The sequence below is a fragment of the Scomber japonicus genome, chromosome 21, assembly GCF_027409825.1.
Source record: "Scomber japonicus isolate fScoJap1 chromosome 21, fScoJap1.pri, whole genome shotgun sequence".
Classification (NCBI taxonomy): domain Eukaryota; kingdom Metazoa; phylum Chordata; class Actinopteri; order Scombriformes; family Scombridae; genus Scomber; species Scomber japonicus.
Window position 1 is genome coordinate 21,566,491 of NC_070598.1, and position 20,353 is coordinate 21,586,843.

General features: G+C 43.4%; 1 protein-coding gene across 2 annotated transcripts in view; it reads right to left on the bottom strand.

The window, feature by feature from the left end:
• Positions 1-3,037: 3,037 nt before the first annotated feature.
• The window catches only part of znf438 (zinc finger protein 438), a 48,838-nt gene continuing 31,522 nt past the window's right edge, over positions 3,038-20,353 (bottom strand). The window contains exons 1-3 of one of the 2 annotated variants that reach the window (XM_053342597.1): positions 8,120-8,303; positions 5,953-7,742; positions 3,038-5,824 (exon numbers count right to left, since the gene is read on the bottom strand). In XM_053342597.1, coding sequence (XP_053198572.1) covers positions 5,236-5,824; positions 5,953-7,709 — 2,346 coding nt within the window. In that variant the 5' untranslated portion in view covers positions 7,710-7,742; positions 8,120-8,303 and the 3' untranslated portion in view covers positions 3,038-5,235. Of the gene's footprint in view, positions 5,825-5,952; positions 7,743-8,119; positions 8,304-20,353 lie in introns of those variants that run through there. The other variant, XM_053342596.1, reaches the window with a different exon arrangement.

Below are 20,353 nucleotides of genomic sequence, written 5' to 3' on the forward strand. Positions count from 1 at the left end.
TGATCTCCCCTGTCCCCCCTGAGAGCCACAGTGAGGTGGGAGTGCGGTGTGACGGCTGCGGTACACGTTAGCTCTGATTAAAAGGAAATATGCATCAACGAATAGCGCTTTCCTTTTTATCTGCGCCTGCGATGTGGTGCGATGGCGACGCTAGATTGGGTCCCAATATGTACTGATGTCGCAGCTTTATCTGTGTTTCACCGCCGCTGAAAAAGCCACCTGAAGTTGACTCATTCTCATTTGGAAACCTTTTGAGCCCTCATAAAGTAGTTTGAAGAAGTTGAGGAGTCTGCGTTGGAAAAAAAGCCCCGAGCTGAGGTTGACTTGTGTCGGGGAGAGTTTAGCAAGCTTACTAGACTAGCAGTAGAAATGGCACCACAAGTGACCTTTGACCTTTGATACAGGGTCATGTGCCTCCAAAACAATTAGAGTAGAGGACCTGCATTCCACACCGGTGTGGCAATGACTACCAACAAAACAAGCAGCATTAGTTTCTTCTTTTGAACTTATTTGCTCCTCTCTGTTGTGTTTGAGAAGTTGAATAAAAGCAGTTGAGTGTTTCTTTTCACTCTAAATGCATCTTGCAAAAGCAAAAGCAAAAAAAAAAAAAAAAGAAAGAAAGACAAGCAGGCAGATGGGAAACAAAAGACGGGAGATCAGTACTAATGTCATTTCCATTCATTAAATATGAAGCCATCACAAGGCATCCAGCTATTTCTTTAACGCTCCTCTCAGAACATGGCAACTTCACCTTTTTCTGAACCTCAGCAGTCTTTCAGAATCATGTTGTGTTTTTTTAAAGCCAGTTATTGCACCGTGGATCACATGAAGTCTACCTAGTAAAAGAAAAACACTGTGAAGCCAAAAGGTAGCACATGTATCTTATCTGTAGGTTTGATTACATTATGATGTTAAAGCAGACAGATGGAGGGTCTGTTGGGAGGGGAGGAGCACAGAGGTACGGCATATGTACGCTCCTAAAAGCCCTTTGGCTAACCCACTTTGCTTGACCCTCACATCCTGCACACACATGTACTCACCTTTCTACACTGAGATATCAATTAATCCCATTCTCTGAATCTCCTCTGATGAATACACACAAGAGTTCAGCCTTCTGACTGACTCAGACATACACTCTATCCATCTTAACTGATAGATGAGATGTTCACGTGTGCAGCATATGAAGTGTATGTGTGTGTGTGTGTGTGTGTGTGTGTGTTTGGATGACTTTGTTCCGCATTTCCGCTTTTGACATTTCCCAACGGTTTACTAAATTAAGGTGAAGGGGCGGATTTAAGATTTAAGAGACAGATGTTAAGGAGAATGGTCAAAATTGGAGCAGTAGCAGGCCAAGATATCCTGATGTAATAAAGAGAGGGGACATTGATGTTCATGTTTTGTGCCTTAACCTAAGCCAGAGAGATTTTTATTTTACTACTGTCCGGAAACAACATTTAGTTGTTGTAACATAAGGAAGGAAAGTATCCAGATATACTGTTTTTCTATTTAAATTAATAATAAATAAAATATGGATTTTTTAATATTTAAAAACATTTTTGGCAGATAACCATGTGTTTCGTGTTTAGACTCATGGCAACATTTATAAAATCCTGGCTACTGGCATTTGTCAAACTTCAAAAAACACTTGATCCTACATTTCTCATAATGCAACCCATCCCATAGGATCTTTTCCCTGGAAAACAGCCACATATTTAAAACTGTTTGTAATCCACGCTCCAAGGATAAACTGAGTTTCATGTGTAGAAATCAGTAGAATACCCAGTGGTGTGCAGTCAGGGGCAACAAAGCTAGTCCTGTCAAAACTGTTTTTTTTCTGTTTTTTCCATAATTAAAAGCTAATTCTGAAACGTATCTGGAGTCAATTACTTGTTCAGTATGCAACTTTATCCAGAAAACGAATGGTTATATTTTGTGGAGCTCAAATTTCCTATGTCCTATAAACGCATCACAGCTCCTTTCATCTGCTGGGGTCAGCAGTAGTTGCATTGCTAGCCTCTGATCGAGCTGGACGCTGCTATTGGGTGCGTAACGTTGAGTGACCGTATCATCAGCCAATCAAATGTTGATGTGTTATTGACAGAACGCCCTTTCTAGTGCTGGTCTGGGCGTCGTCATTCAAATGAGCTTGGCTGATGGCTGATTGGCCCATGGGCAGGTGCGTGATGACGTACTGTCTGTTATTCTGGAAAGGTGATGGCGGTTTATATAACAGCTAGATCAGTAGATAAAGATATGATTGCGGACCTGCTTCAGGCCCTTTTCAAGGCGCCAGTTTGCAGAAAAAATGGAAATTATTGGTAGAGGAAGACCAGTGCCTAAAATGAACTCACTCACTCACTCACTCAATCCAACAATGGCTTTGTGCGGCATTTTAGAGAAGCTAAAGGAAGGAGCTACTCGTTCATCTCAAGCAGCAGGGACAACTGCACGAGGACGTCATAGAGCTATTTTTTTTTTTTTTTACTTTCTCTGGAGCAGATTGGCGCTGCTGTTGGGCTATTATCTCTTTCTCTGTCTTTGTGAAGTAAATTTAGAACCGTTTTTGGAGCATGTTTGTGTCTGTTATAGAAATTGATTTTATTTTTGAAGTGATTTAGAAGTTTGCTCTAAGGGTGCAGGGCAGTATGTGCTGTTTTTGATGTTGTGTCACGTGGTATGTGCATTGTAAAGTGGGCAGTGACCTAAGGGAAGATGATCTAATGGAGATGCTGCACAGTGGTGTCTTGATTTTGCGGATGTTGATCAGCTGTCATGTTGGTGTCGATTAAGTACTGTTGCATAATAGTGGCCTTACATTGGATTCACAATGTGTATGTATTGTAGGACATAGGCCTATGTGTGTGCGGCTGCTCTGTTGGCTGTATCGGCATACAATACTTTCTTTTGGGGCGGGGGACGCACGCTACTGAGAATACCCCTTCAACACCTGTTTTGTAACTGTCTAATAATTCCATAAATAGTTACAGAAATGTATTCAATGTATTTATAATCTTATAAGTAAAGACCAGAATCACAGTGTCATCAACAAAGCATATCTTTAATCTCATAAACATCAGGTTCTTCAGGTACACAAACAGTCACGAGCACAAACACTTTCAGTCTTTTTTTTGTTTGTTTTAGTTCTTTTTTTTGGACAGAGTCAACATAATAAGTGAAACAAACACATCAGATTTTCACTCTCTGACTTGTGCTGACAGTCATGTATGTTTCTTATCTAACTGAGGAGAGAAGAGTCTGACCCTTAATTCTGTCACTTCCTGGTTTGTGTTGAGGCTTGAAAATAAAGGACAGCTCACTGATGAACTCTCAAACATGGCATTCTAACAGTAGCTTGACTGTATTTGAACCACTCAGTGCGACGTATATAGTATACGCATCAGTGCTTTGCCCTTCATTCACAGTCCTGCGTTTTGTGTCAGACACATAAGGACAGCTCTGCATGGCTTTTGTTGCCAGTTTCGGCAATGATATATTCATCTCTTGTTTCCCCCCTCCACTGTGACAGAACAAAGCAGCTGATTCACTAGTTACTCTATGTAAATATATATATTTTTCTCCATATATCTATATATTCTATCTATATAATAAGTCTATATAGCATATATATACACTTTTGGTAGGGTTTTTAAAACATTCAGGTACATTCACTTGACCCTGTGATTTTTTTTTTTCTTCATATGAAAGATGAACACAGACAAATGTTAACAGAGCTACTTGCCATGTAAGTAATGGCCTCCCAAGCAAGAATCAAGACATTAAGCATCCCCTAAAATCAGAAGAAGCAAACATAACAAATGTCTCAGTGCTGGCTCTTTACGGACCAACCACAAGCATAAATATACTAAAAGACCTCTTTATTAATCTAGAGTATAAAATAGCATATTTTTCTGGACTTGACAACAGTTTATATTAACTCTAATCATAGAGTCTGGGTGCACACAATTCCACAGGTGCGTACACGAGCTGGCAACAACGTATTTACTAACTCAACAAACAGTATTCTGTCAGTGGTTAAAAAGCTTAAATGCAGAACTCACTTCTACAATCACTAGTGTGAATAGACCCTTGGCATGTCACAGAATACACATATAGGCATTAATCAACAAGTCAAGAAGATAGAACTTGGCCTAGAGAGGGCCGTACTGATGATAAGCCACATTACGCATGAACACCGCTTCTTTTCTTTTTTTTTCTTCTCAGAAGGCCACAAAGATGTCACTTGGGTGCTGGTTAGGAAAGTGTTCCTTCGTGGGTTCAAGAGTGACAGAGGACCCTAATACTGCCCTTAATCAGACATTTTTGATTTTTCCATTACAATACCAATATTACATAAAAGGATTGTACAGATACTCATGTCTTTTAACCTGTAATAATCCAAGGCCAATAGATTCAATTGTCTGCCAGTATGACAGTTGACAGTGTGCCCTTGTTATGAGATTTACACTTCTCATTTCACCCAAATTAAAAAAAAAACCCTAACACATTCCCACAGTGGTCTCTAGCCATGCTGAGAGTCTCACCCCAATACAGTGGAGGTGAATAGAGTTGTGTTCGTGGTGCTCAGAGCATTTAAAAATTACATTTGAAAAACTTAACAAGAATTGGTCTTTTCAGAAAAAAAAAGTCTTTCTGGATCTCGTCATAAATTTAAAAAAATCTAAGTTGTGAGATTCCACAGCATTGCAAAAATCTTTGAAACAATATCTCAAAATCTAAACTAACTGCATGGCTAGATACCACTAGAATTCAGTGGGAATACAATGGGGTTTTTTGTGTGTGATTTGGATGGACTGATCCTTTAACAGTTCAGGATATAAATTACCCTTTAATAACATTTAAATAAGCAGTAGAAAAAAATAGTCATCTAATTTCCAACAGGATATTAAATACATACCTCAAAACAAAATGAACTCCAAAAGAAAAAACAGTGCAATCAAAGTAACAACATGAAAAAAATTGTTTATAAAATTGGATTCTCTGACTCTATAGAGAATATCCCTTATGAATTGTAACACGAAGATCAATTTTCACCATTGACTCGATACTCTCTTTTCTTTTTCTTGGACCAATTTCAACTGGTGAAAGATGAAACTAGTGTTGAATACATAAGAGAAACTCTACATCCCTGTGCTGCTGATTGTAAAGACTGAGTATGTGAAGTATGAGGATGAGCCACAGTGAAGGGCTCCATGCCCATGCAAAGGGCTAGGCTGGCTAGTGTGGACTTGGAGCTGGAGTGTCCAGATCCCCGTCTGCTTCACCCTCTTCCTGGCCAGAGTAGGAGCTAAAGGCAGCCCATAGCAAGCTGGGCTGCTCACAGTGGTGGTGACTCCTCCAGTGCTCCATAACCCTCTCTTTAGTGTCCAACACCTCTCTGCACAGCACACAGTTAAAGGCTGAACCTGCTGCGAGGACGCCGAGGCCCACGCTGCTCTCTGGTGATGAAAAGGTCCCACTGTCCTCCCCTTCCCTGCCTCTGTGGTGGGACATGATGTGCCTCTTGAGCTTAGAGAAGGAGAAGAACTCCTCGTCGCAGCTGCCACACTTTACCAGGTTGCGCTTCTCGTTGAGCTGCCGCCAGTAGTGGGCGGCGTGCTTTACCAGCTCGTTCTCGGCTTCGCGACCACCCCGAGGTTGCTGGCCCTCGCGGAGTCGAACCTGGACCTCCTCCCCGTGCACGTAAAGCAAGTGCATCTTCATGTCAGCAAAGGTGGGAGTGATTGCCTGGCAGCGGCCACATTTGATCTGCAGTTCCACGGGGTCTTCACGATCCTGCTCGTCAGATGTCTCTGGGGAGTTGGCCCTGGTGGAGAAAAGGATTGATTCATCTATTTAAATAATTTGACATTTTGTTGACTGTTTGGAAAAAGTTGCCTGTGACAAGGTAAGTGACGGTTAAGTAGGCATTATCTCAATCAATAATAATCTTACCCCTCAACAGACATGTCATCCTCATGATGGCTAATGGACGGCTCCACAGTCAGCACCACCTTGTGTACCTCTCTCAGATGACTGAAGTACACCCCGACATATCCGAAAGACTTCTCGCAGAACTCGCAGCTCAGGGACCGACGTGGGCGTACATCGGAGTGGTGAAGCTTCATATGGGTGCTCAGGCTGCCTGAGTGAGCGTACGCTTTGCGGCAGACCGGGCAGACGTATGGCTGACTGTTGGTGTGACTGTTCATGTGGCTCTGGAGGTGATGCTTGAACTGGAAACAGCGGCTGCAGGTTGGGCAACGGTGGAGTGGTCGACTCCCTATAAACACTCTGGGATGGGAGGCACCTCTCAGGTGGAGGGTTACCGGGGCTGGTTGGGGTGGACTGTCCAGGGTCTTGGTTGTGGTGGGTGTGGAAAGGTGATGACCGAGTACAAGCTCCTGTTCTTGGCCATCTGGGGTAATGGCAGGCAAGCTAACCAGCTGGGGAACTGTCTCCATAACCAGCATGGGCTTGGGTCGAATGCTGCGGTACTTTTTTGAAATATCAACTTCCTTCTGTTTCGAGCCTGGAGCAACTGCGGGCGGTTTCTCAGGGACCCTCCTACAGAAGAAAGACAAGGACCTTTTCTTTCGGGCCTCAAATGCCAAGATGTCCTCCATTGTTTTTCGCTTCCTCCCTCTCTTCTTGCCAGGTGGTTTCTGGACAGGTCCCAACACAGGCATGAGTGTGGTCTTGGCCGGGGGCTGTAGAGTGGAGTTTGGCACCTGGTTATGACCCAAAGCCTCAGTTGTCTCCAGGGTCTTGGATGCAGGATCTAAGGGGCTGGTGAGTCCTGTCTGGCTTGAGAAACCTTTCTTTTCTGGGGACAAACTGAGCTTGGCAGCTGGGATGAGGGTGCTCTTCATTTTAGAGTAGGGCAGAATGGGCAGTTTACCCTTAGGTGGGGACGGGATAATCTGGACTGCTTTGCTGAAGATGGCAGGGGACAGGACAGTGATGCTGCCTGATGGTTGGGCTGCAGCGGGCTTGGATTGGCACAGCCTCACTGCAGTCTTACTTTGCTCCTGGGTTTTGCCTGGGGAGGTTTTGACAGCAGCAGGGGGGTACTGGAGATTCTTAATAAGGCCAGTTGTAGCAGGTCGTTCAGAGCCATCTGGCACTCGCTCCAACTGAGAGCCTGGATACAGGACAGCGTTGTCCGGTAGCAAAGCGGTTACAGAGATGTCAGAGGAGGCTGGGTCAATGAGAATTACCTGATCTGAAGGTTCCTCTTTGGGCACTAGGGCTTCTTTTGTGTTCTTGGACTCCTGTTGATTTTTCTTCATCACTGATGCTGCCTTGCTCACCTTTGTTTGTGTTGTCAAAGGAACCTTGGAGGGAGTTTTCACCCTGGTAGCTAGTGGTGGTGATCTGACTTTATCTGTGGTCCCCTTGCTCCTGACTGGCTGGTATCTGGGAATGGGTAACTTGAGGTTCTTTTGGATTGACTGGGTTTGTTGTGGTTGTTGCTGTGGTGTCTGAGAGGATACAGAAGGGGGCAGGGCCACCAGAGAGAAAGTGCCATCCTGACCTGCTATTTGCATCAGTGCATAGTTTTGGGTGGGTACAATGATGGACTTGGGGCTGGAGGCGGTGGTAGCCTCAGGGAGGGCAGAGGGAGGCTGGCAGGACAGGACCGCAGGGGAGGGGGAGGGCACCACGGCTGGGGCCTTTGGGGCAATGCTCCGGAACTGAAGGCTCTTCATCTGAAGGGCTCAGATTGACTCACTGGCTACCAACTGAAACACACACAAAAAAAAAGAGTTGTATTAGTTACTTCGAAACTAGATTACCTTTCCAGCCTTAAATTACCCGTAAAATTGTAACCCTTAAACCCCAATTTTCCACATGAACAATAACTGCCAACATTGCAACATTCTATGATTGTAATCCTTAAATCTGTTTGATCTAACATACTTAACAGGAATAATTGAGATGGCTACATGACTTCCTGGTCTCCTCTGAAAGTTGCCAAGATCATTAATATAAATATGACCTCACTGCACAAGGCGTTTATTTGACGGTGTCATTAGTGTGCAACCCAAGCAGGAGAGAGTTAAATATACACTGTCAAAAATACAGGCATCTGCACTAGTGTGACAAGCTGTCCTATTACCCATGTCTCTCTGGTGACACACAGCAGACTCTCTCCCCCAGGCTAAGGACACACTGTCCCCTTTGATTTGGGCCCAGCATGTAGTCGTGGTTCATGCTGGGGCTCTGCGGGGGGCTCCTTGTACCCCCCCTCACTTCCTGGAAGGATCAGCCAGCCAACCGTGAAAGCTGCCCAACGGCAGGATCTTTACCAGATGAAGAGGGGCTCCCCTCTCATCTCCCTCTCCACTGACCAGCACTTCAACCTGGCCCAAGGCAATGAGGATGCCCCTGAAAAAAAGCCATGGATTTACTTTATCATCCCCCTGTTCACAAATAACATTTCATGGTTATCCACAGGGATGAGGCTTTTCCACACTGTGTCCCACCATTCTGGCTGTGTTGATACAAAATACAGCTGAACTCTATGAGAAAGCTATAACCTCAGAGTGAGGTTTTAAACAAGTCTTTATTATCTCAATCTACTGTACAGTTTCCATCCATCAATCAAAAGCCACAGGTATGGCTTTAAAAACAAAGGCAAAATTCCCTCCATTTATATCAATACTGTATCTTTATATCACAAGGAGGGAGAGATTACAGGGGAATGCTTCAAAGGGCCTAATTGTAAACAGACTCTGAGGTTTGAATTTCACATTATGACCTGATTTCAATAGCGGCATTAGATACAGGCATTGTTCCAATGCCATTCTATAATACTAATCAGCATGAAGTACAACAATCTGGAGGTGTCACAAAAGGCAAATATTCAACAACATAATTTCTCAGTACGAAAAAAAAATACTGGTTTTCAAAGGAGTCTGGGAAAGAAGCTTTATACATTCAAAAGGAGAAGAAAGAAACTGCAAAGGGCATATTGTTTAACAGCTGGAAGTGTTTCTGTGCGGAGAGATTATTTATACAGTACCCCTACCGCATTACGACTCTATAAAACTGGAGATATTCCTTCTCTGTGTGGATAGTTGATTCCAGTTTGAGTGTGACTTTGGCTGAACATCCAGTGGAATAAAACCGTGGGATGCGTGTTCCTCCGGGCATTTTATGTGGCTATAGACAGGGAGAGAATGTGGTACGGGCAACACTTGACGATTCATTCCACCATGTGAAAGTTTACAGTTGGACATGAGGGGGAAAAAACAAGGTGTGTATCGACAGCTGGAGAAGTAGGCAGTAGGCCTTTAACCCTTTTGTCACAGATGATTCAGCAGCGACGTCACCTGACACCAAGTCACTCCACACAATAACAAGTTTAGCTTTACTATATCCGCTTGTCTCATTCCAAATGGAAAAGTAAGGGCAGTAAAAGAGCAGTGTGGTCAGTGTAGGAGGATGTTACATTTAAGCTTCGCCTGAAATCTTAACAATCTCCATGAATTTGATATGGAACAATAATGCATCACCAAATTTGAAGGTATTCGTCACTCATCAAGCCTGTCTGAACATTTTTTTCATTAATATGCCAATTTGTTCATTCATTTAAAACCATAAACCATAAACCTTGTGGTGGCACTCGATAATGATCATGGACGTCAGTAGGATTCGTCATCTAGGAACCATGAATGCCTGTACAAAATTTTCTGCCAATCCAAATAATAGATGTTGGGATATTTCACTGGACAATTGACGTACTGGTGGTGCTACATGAAATGTCAGGGAATCAACCCAAGTGGAAACCCCCAGGGTTCAAAATTGGAGCAGATGCAGACGTGCCAAAAAAAGAAGGCCTCAAATGGCCACTTGAGGCTGGCTCCGAAAGCGAGTCAATGCCCGACTTTACAGCAGAAATGAACATGTTTACAACCTGGTTCCCTATTCATGACACCAATATGGGGGTTGAATTTTTTATAAAACTCACCCCACTAACCCCAGTATTGGACTAGCTGTCGCTATTTCAGTCTGTTTTCAGTTTGTGAAAGTTAATTGTAACATTTTCGTCACCTAAAAAAAAGTCTTGTTCATGAGTTCACTTCTGGCTCCAAAAATCCAAAATGATGACAGTCTCTCAGTACCTACCTGTTACAGTAGGTAAGAAGTCAGTGGATCACCTTAGTCAGTGGCCAATGAATATCTGTATGAAATTTCAGGTCAATCAATACAATGTTTGAGATAAACGTGTTGGAACTGACCAACAACTGATAACGCCATCCATAGACCATTAGAGTGTGGCTAAAATACACAATAAAATGGGCTGTTAAAATCTTACAATTTAATTGGTTGATAGCCGTGGTATAATGAGTATATAAGGCAGCTCTGAGGGTTCATGTCCTTTCACATTTCAGAAACACAGCAACATTATGTGAATTTTTACACAAAATTATGTTTTTACAATCTGGGCAGTTGTCAGTGTGGGGGGCCTCACCTTCAGCCAATTGGAGTAGGTGGTCATCAATAATGCCAATTTTACAAATAGCTTGCAAAACTGCTTTCTAGAGGACAGAGGGGAATCTGGGCTGTAAGGTAAGATGGATTTAGAGAAATCCAAACAACTTTTGGTAAATAAAATGTTTAAAACAGACTTAGTACTTATAAAAATGAGTCAAAAAAGACTATAATACCAGATCTTTCAGATAGACTCTTAGCTCTACAACAGGAAGTGGTTGCATCAGCATACTGCTGAGTGTCAGTGGTGATGAAACTGCCTCAGGCCACATCTGGTTATTCACTATACAGAATGGGCAATGACAAAGTGTACTTTGCTGGTGTAGGTCGACGAATATTAATATTTGATAAAGCGCTGTAAGCTACCAAATACACACTCTTCACATCACTCAGTTTTTCTATCCTACCTCCATCCTGTCTTTCCATTTTTCCCCTCTATGCGAGTCCTTTCCTTTCATTCTTCCCTTCTCTCAGTTTGTACGTACATCTGCTTAATGAGCATGTTAACAGCTCCCTACCACCTACAGTCTGTCCACATCAAGGCAGAAAAAAGGGGAAGAAGATAGAGGAAGAGAGAATGACGGAGCAGGGGGTTGTTCACTTGTTAATGTACCAGTGGCGGTCAACTTGACCTGCCATCATTCTCTATTCTCCTGTGGTGGTTCTTGTGACATTCAGCCACAGAGAGACAAGGAGGAAAGAAACAAAATCACAAATACTCTGGGTCATGTTACAGTGCTCTCATTCTACAAGAGATCTCTCTCTCTCTGGTAAAAGCAAAAATAGCATAACTAAGTAAGAAACATTAATTAGAATATACAGTATAAATGCAATATTATTGCAGTGTAACTATGAATAAGTATGAATATATGCCAGAGTATTGCACAGTTGAATTGCAGCACACATTTATTGCACTGTTAAGTCAGTATTGCACAGTTGAAAATATGAATGATAAATTATGGGGTCATGAAGCTGCTGACAGGGGTGAAATATGTCCAAAGGGCCAGTCTACTGACTCAGAGCATTTGACACACTGAAGGAGGAGTTGAAAAGTTTGATGGCCACAGGCAGGAATGACTTCCTGTGTTGCTCTGTGGTTAAATGAGTCTTGCACTGAATGCTCTCCTGTGCTTGACTAGCACGTCATGGTGTGGAGGGAATCTATTCCCTCACACTCACCAGCCTTTTTAATGTCTTTTGGTAAACTCCAGGCATGCTGTCATATGCCTTTTTCTCAGGCTCTGAGGCTCTGTTAGACTGGCCGTTGGGCTCTTGGTCACCTCCCTGACAAAGAACCTTCTTGCCCTGTTAATGAGTTTGGCTGGTTGGCCAACTCTAGCAAGTCCTGGGGGTTCCACACTTCTTCCATTTCACAATTATGGAAATCACAGTGCTACTAGGGGTAGTCACAGCTTTAGAAATGGTTTTACACCATTGCCCTGATCTCTATCTGCACACAATGTGATTGCAGTTGTTTCTAAAGAAGTACTTTGAAGTTCATGTCTTGGCATTTCGTTTGATAAGTACTGAGGTACAAAGGAGTATACTACAACAGAATTTGCCACAGGTGGAGTAGTGCTGGGAAATATGGACAATATCAAATATCAAAAGATTTTGACGGAATACCTCGATATCGATATTATATAGTAAAAATACTGGAGGGATGACGATTTGTGAATATAATGACTTAGTGGGTAACAGCAAATAATAAAAAATGCTAGATAGAAAAGCCTGTAAATTCATAAAATGACATCACTATACTGTAATAAAGCCTTTAAAATCAGTAAAAGATAACACTCATATCAAGACGTTAAGATATCCAACATCTAAGACAATATCTAGACTCATCACAATATCAATATAATAGGTGGACTAAATCAAATTCGAGAGATGTATCAAAAATAAGTAAAAGTGGGTAAAAGAGAAATGTTTCGAAAACCATCCAAAGGCACTGTACAACCTACATAACATTCAGCCAGGTGGTGTTTCAGTTCTGTGTTAGAGGAATGTCTTACTTTAACCTTACAGTCATCTAACCGGCCTTGTCTTGATTCTGAGGGGAATGACACATTAGGGCTAGGAGAGAAAAGCACATGGAGGTCACAGATGCTACTCAATCTGCCGCTGGATTTGAAACGCCAACCACTCTAATCTGACTGTGGTCAGAGGTCAGGGCTAGGTTGACCCCAAAAAAAAAAAAACCTGGTTTCTGAAGAGAATGCGAGAGAAGGAGAGAGAGAGAGAGAAAAGAAAAAAAAAGGTGGGGGGTGATCCACAGAGACAGATTATCAGGTAAAGCCAGAGGGTGAGAGGTGAGGATCTGATGTTTATGCTGGAAACAGGTCAGGGTTGAGCAGGAGGGCAGAATGTATGAAGTGAACTGCACAACATATGCACAAAAAAACTTCAGCTCACACCCCTAAAAAACAGACCTGGGTCACAAACTGATCCAGTCCAGCCAACACAACCAGTCTATTGTTAGCCGCTAATATAATTTTGCGAGAGGTGAAAGCGCCGCTCAGTGAAATGTCAAAACATGGAGAGCGCTGTGTTTAGGTAGCATCCCTCATGCATTCTCTGATTCCAGCTTTGTCTCGCTTTTGGCCAACTACTGTTGAAATCGCAGTCCAGCATTTTTGCTCCCCAGACGGTGCAGACTCTGTGGCCTCGGTCCAACAACGAGTCAAAAAAGTTTGACTATTTTAAAAACACGTTCTCAAGTGAAAACGTCGGCCTCTGGACAGTGTTTGTTTGACAGCAGACAATAGAAAAAAAGGAAGTTTCCTTTTCTCTTGTGGTGAGTTTTTGAAAAAAATCAAATCTGAAGTGTTGTGAGGAAAGCAGAGCAGAGAGCGGAGTAGTGTGAGGTTTGTTATCTCTCGTGTAGGTGAGAGCAATGCTCATCTGGGACTCAAAGATAGAGGCTGGAGATGGAGGGGGTCTGGAATGAAGTGTGTGTGTGTGTGTGTGTGTGTGTCTGTGTGTGTGTGTGTGTCTGTGTGTCTGTGTGTGCGCGTGTTCATGGGAGGGAGGGCTAAAAACCCAGCAGAGGCCAAGCTCCCCCAGGTTTTAGCCCAGATGAAAGGCCAAGATCTGGGCTAGATAAGAGGGTAGCTCATGGGGGGTCGGGGCCAGCCGGCTGTGAGAAGCCATGTCCAGCGGCCATTTTTAACTAACCTCCTCCCTCTCTCTTTCTCTCCCTCTTCCTCTCTTACACACAAACACACACAAACAGCATGTGAAATGTGAGAGAGAGAGGTAGTAAAAAATGAAAAAAAAGGCAACATAAAAACATAATAAAAGAGCACTCAATGGATGCTGCTGTCCAGAGGAAATCAGATCATTCCATTTTTTTTCCACCTGAGTGAACTTAAGTGTTATCTGTGCTCGATTGCTTCTTCCTGCATGCATGCTAACTGCTCATCTTTGCTCTGTAGGGGAAAACACTCTCCAGCCTAAGGTGTACATGTGTGTATGTGCATATAATTGTGTGTACGTGTGTGTGTGAGTGTGTGTGTGTGTGTGTGTGTGAGAGAGTGTGTGTGCGCAGGGGGGCTAGGATCTCTGTGTCTGGAGCAAGGGCGGTCATGGGGAAAATGAAATCAGTGTTTGCAGAGGTCCTAGCTTCATCCCACAGCTCGTGCTGAATGGAAGGGCAAAGGAGTGGGAGAGCTGGCAAACACGCACACACGCGCACGTGCACGCATGCACAATGACTGGCGATTTGGTAGTGTCCAGCTGCTCCTTTTGCCTTTTCATCAGATAACAAGCAGTGAAAGGTGTTGCAAAAAGGAGAGCATTACAGCACCATATGGTATGCATGGCATGCGCACAAACACACACACTCACGCAACCGTATGTCATCCACTGTCACCTGAGAAAATCAATGCAAGGCAGAAATCCATTCCAATTAGGACCCCGCCGTTCTGCCCTGCATGAGGATGTAGATTAATCGATAGAGAAATCCCACTGCTAACCCGCCATTCTTCACAAAGAATACCTGAGACACTGCTTGTTTTGCTTTTATGGTCTTAAATCTTAGAAATAAGGAAATAAATTAACACATTCATTTGCAGCTAACCTGTTTTTTCCAGGTATATATTAAAAGGTAAGGAGGAAAGCATTACCTCAATGCTTGAAGGATTTCAGTGGGCCCTCAATAAAAAGCAAAAAAAACAGGTGCTGGCTTTTGAAGGCAGGATGCTGTAAACCCCTAACAACCAACGACCTCTGACCCGATGTCCAGCAAGGCCATGTGTCATCCCCTGGAAGTTGTAACATCTTCAATCATCCGTGCTCGCAGATGAACCAAATGAGCATATGAACGCGAGCTACACACACACACATACACACACACACACACACACACACATGCAAACAGATGACATGGCTGCCGGCTCATTGCTGAGTGGCGTCGACGTGGAGCGGAGGTGACAGCAGTGTGTCCAAGCGCGCGTTATGTGTGTAGAGGTGTGTGTTCAAGGTCTCAAGTGTTAATGCGCTCCTTCTCCTCAGGCAGTCAGCACTGTGTTAGCCGTCCAGACTTTGCTCAACATTAAACCTTTACCTGACCTTTCCCTCTGCCGTGACATTTGGACCCTTCTGAATAGGTCAAACAGCACTAAAGAGTGTGGTGGAAAAATGGAGGGGAGCTAGAGGGGAGAAAGAATAAAAGAGGAGAGGGACGAGATCTTTGAGAAGTCGGTGCATGGAGATGACAGCGAGAGTGTTTGGGAATGTCTAAAAGAAACAGCGATGACTCGGAAGTTTCAAAATTTCACGATTTTCGCGTGACTGAACCTGCCTGCAGATAGAAGAATCCAAAGAGACGCAATTTTAGTCATGATTTTGCCATCCTAGAGAAAATTTTGTCATTTGGTGGGTACAATTTTTGGTTGTTAACAGCAGCAGGCCTTCATTCAGTACGACAACATGTGAGGATGGGCAATGTAAAATGCCACTTTGCTGAATTCAAGTCTGTGAAAAAGTACTGGTGGTGTTAGATGTTTTGTTTCATAAATGTGCAGAGTCACTGAGGTTAGGGGGTTGCTGCGAGTTCAATTTGCTAACTGACCGTCAGATACAAGGCAGGAAATGACGACACGCTTGGAAGATTGCTAGAAAAGTAGATAAGACATAAGAAAAAGGGTTGGGGTTACTCAAACAGGAGGACACCATCGGATGCAGGATATAGGATAAAACCGGTTTGTTGCAGAGTTCTAATGCACAAGTAATAAACATGCCTCGCTATCTCCGAAAGCTATTGGAGTCTGCCTGTACCACACCATGCCCACTGTCCACTGTGGTTTACCCTGAGGACACATCTATCAAACCAGAAAGCCAGTCAGGTGTACGATGTAAAACGAGGTAACCCCTGTTCAACCATTGCTTGCATGGAATTCCCAGAGATGGAACAAATAGAATAGCTGATTTCCTAAAGTAGACTTGAACCAATTGGTCACCCACTGAGAAATAGATACACTAAATATCAAGATTATGTTCTCAACCAAGCAACACTAAGAATACAGACAAGACAATATTCTAGTGGACCGTCAGCTGATCACACAGACCAAGAAGCCCCATGCAGCTGGTCTTTAGTGTTTGAAATTTTGAGTCATGTGCTAGGTCTGTGGAAAAGGGTTTTTTATTGGCATGTACAAGAAAGCATAGACCAAATGAAGGCATCCAATGACCCTAAAGGCCTCAGCAGGCTTCAAACAAAGTGCTTGTCACTAGGTATTGACTTTTCTCTCCTGATACAGAATCTGATACCTCATCTCAGGGTACCTGCAAACACAGATTCAAGATCCGATACCAGTCCTTTATTTTTTTGACCAAACACAAAATCTATACCACATTGTGTGGATCTCAGTGGGATCATTTAACATGAGGCAAGGGATTACTGTGGCAGTAAAAACAGAGTTGGCAGCCGATCTTAACGAATGAATAGACTTGTTCATTCTTCTTGTCATATCATGAAACACAACATCACAAACCTTTTTTTCCCCAATGTCAGAATGAGGAGGTTAGAGGTAGGGTCCTTTTGACAATTTTTGCAACGTTCCGAAACAGATAATCCGACAATCGTGCCACTTTAATCTGAAATTGGTCAGGTGTGAACGTAGACTCAAGGATTCAAACATGTCTTACAAACACTTTTTCACTCTTCCACCCTTTGCTGTGGCCATTGTGAACTGTTATGAGCACTACAGCTGCCATCTGATCGCTATGTTAAAAACATACTGAGCCCTAAAGTGTGATAGTTTGGAATCAACAGATGTATGACAGAATGTAATAGAAGACATGGCTGCATTAGGTAGTGAGACCACAACACAACAGGAGGTATACTATCTGCAAAGGTATACTGTACATTTCTATCTACCTTAATCTTCTGTCCTCTTCATTTGTCCTTCATTCATTAATCTGGTCCCCCACCCTTACCGAAAGACGTGCAGTACATGACGTAACGCACTAGTACACATCCAACTTTTAAAATAAACACTCAAACACTCCCAAGGATGAAGACTGTGAAGAATTTCTGTTCATGTTATCTCTGTCGAGGAAAAGTGATGCCACAGACAACCTCGACTGGGACGCTAAGATAACACCTGCATTCCCAGTCCCACCTTAATGATCACTCAACGCAATGGGAGAACTTTAATGGGGACCCTGGAAGGAAGGAAGGAAGGAAGGAAGCTGCCAGCTTGCTAATTTTAGGCACTCTGCATCTCAGATGAAACGCTGGAAAAGGCAGAGAGGAGGCGTGGAGAGGCAGGAAAGTTCTCTGTCTCTCACTTTCTCGACTTTCTGCATCACGTCTTCTTAACTATCATTACCCCCTGCATCCGCTATGAGAGAGAGTCTCATAGCCCTTTGATTCTCTGAATCATTTCTCCCTCTCTTCCTGTTCCCAGCCCTCCCGCTCCCTCTTCCTCTTCCTGGCTTTCTCTGTCTCTTTCTGCCCTTTTTTCAGACTCTCTCTTTCATTCTCCCCTCCCTCCCCTTCTGTCGGTACCTGAGTAAATAAACAGTGTTGTGTGGGATGCTAATTAGAGCAGGTTCAGGGACGTGATGGGGCCCAGAGACAGATAAACAGCAAGGTGGGGAGGAGAAGAGATGAGATGGAGGGGTGAGGGGGCGGGGGAGGAGGGGGGGGGGGGGGGGGGGGGGGGGGGGGGGGTTGGAGGTAACCCACCCCAAGGGCAACACAACACAGACACAAACACGTCAGGCTTTTGCGGTGAAGGACAGACAAGAGTGGTTTTGGCTTTCAACCCAACATTGGGTGGCTGTGAAACGAAGGGGCGGTAGCAAGGTAGAGGACTTTGAAGGGTGCTGCGATGGAGTGAAGGGCACTAGCAAGGAAGGGGGCATATGCGGTAGGAGCTTCAGCCATGATGAAGAGGAAGAGGGGAAACGTCGTAGAAAAACTTCCTTAATGACGGCTGCTCCTAGAGACACGGTGCGAGATCAAAAGAATATGCAGATGATCCCAACAGTTCTCCTGTTGAGGTGAGCCTGGGCTTCTCAAAGCAGGTCAATGCAAGGCAGCGTGTACTTATTTAACATAAGATGGCCTTTCTGGAGGGAATAAGCTGCTGGGTAGGCAGGTGAGAAAGTGATGTTACAAAAGGAGAGATGAACACAAACAAGTATGCTTTGCACTTTGTAGTAACTCTACACTGTCAAAGCAGAGTATCACAGTATCAGCTAGGCAGCGAGTTGACTTGGGTATCACTTGCAGGAGGATGTTAACAGGCTTATATAATAAATATAGAAATATAAGAAATATATTTCCTTGCTTCATTTTAATTTCACTTAACATGCACACTTTAGCTCTGATTTGTTCTGTTGTGTATGTAGTAGTCGTCGAGACCTTCGCTTGACCTATTGCGACTGACCACACTTCTGTCAAACCCTGGGATCGACTGCCATGAGAGTTATATCTTTAGACTTCAGATTGGAAAGCAAAAAGCAGTGAAGTGAAAACAGTCAAGTTCGACCTGGAGAAACCCTCAAACAGCCACATTCCTTGAGTATTTCATTACAAGGCCTATGCATTGAGAGGACACAGTCAACTATCAACTAACAGCATTATTAAGACAGCTCTTAGAGATGATGTTTGAAAACCATGTCCTTTAGTAGTCAAAGAGTTGAATGCACCTATAATTGGCTTGTACGTTTCTTGCTAAGATGTGTGAATTGATGTGAACTTGCCCTCAAAAGATTGAAAAGACTTAATTTGCATATGTAGAAAACGACATGGAACTTGACTTGAACTCGCTCTGAAAGTGTAACTTGACTCAAAATCGACTTCTTTTCTGCATACAATCACTTTACTACACCTTCATTTGATCCTGGTCCCTTGTCTATAATCTTCTTAAAAACATAGGTTATTTATATATATGTACATTTTTGAGGGCATTTTATTATAGGGTCAGTGTAGAGATGACAGGAACTGAAGGGAAAGTTATGGAGGTTGACATGAAACAAAGGTCTGCAGCTGGAATCGAACCCCAGATGTTGTGGTTACATGGTATGCGTCTTAACCAGTAGGCTACTGGGGTGCACCTAAACATAGGTTAGCTGCCTTTCAGAGTAGAACCAGTAATTCTGTCCTTTAGACCAAAACAAATGAAAAATCGATGACTTTGTATTCCATGCCCTCAAAATTACATTCTACACACTCCCTCAACCTCCCAATCACTACTGTACATTTAAACACTATGCTTCAGTGTGTTTGAAAAAAAAAAGGTTGCACATAGTTACAGTTATTTATCATTATTTATATTGTAATTACTGTTGCTTCAGTACCTTCAGCTGCTCCAGTGGAGTGGCTCAATGGCCATTTTTCTCCCCTTTTAAAAAGCAGTCATTCCTGAAGATTCGGATGAGGTGAAGCCTTCATATATGTTGGCCTCTCTATTTAAATAAATAAATAAATAAATAAATAAAGTTCATAAATTGAGCATCTGCTAAGGTGTCTTTGTTGGGTTATTAAAACCTGAGGAAACACTGTCTGGCAGGATCAAAGCCGGCCTTGGACCGTAATGATCACTGATGCTGCTGTTAAATTAACCAGACGTGAGCGCTGTTCACTCTTAATGGGGAGATTTCGCTCCACTGACGGAGGAGGTGAAGAGATGCAGTGGACCAGGTAAAAGAGAAGAGGAAAAAAAAAAAAAAAAAAGAGCTGGAGATACTTGTAACAACTACCTTTACCGAGAGCCACTGTTAACAGGTCACGTAAACAGCAGTCTTTAATGTTATCCAGTTCCTTGATTAAAAGACGTCTTATGATCCCAGATTATGGCTAGATTGGTAATGACAGGTGCAAAGGGGGTGGGGGGGGGGGGCTTGCCGTTACAAAGACTTGCGTAAGCTTTTAATCTCACGTTAAGTCCGGAGCAAACACTGATGGAGAGACACGGAGGCGAAAGTGGAAGGTAGAGAGGATCACGGTCTATAAGAGATTGCGGAGGAGAGGGGAAATGGAGGGAAATGTGATGGCTGGATAGATGAGCTATTTTTATAATGAGGTCAGTGTGAGCTGTGGGATTTCATTCTCCTGGGAGACACACGCGCACACACGGGCATGCACACACACACACACACGCACACAGAGGAACTGTGGCGATGTAGTGCTCATGATGAGTGGGGCTGCCTCACTCAAGAAGAAGAAGAAGAAGAAGAAGAGATGGTGGAGGAGGATAGGGAGAGGAGATATGGACAAAGCCAGATGTCACATGGAGGTTTTAAAGGATTTTGATCATAACCAGACTGGAAAGGAGAGGAAAGATCTTCTTATTTTTCTGCTTCTAGGACTAGAACATGAAGACTGATGGTTAATTATTGA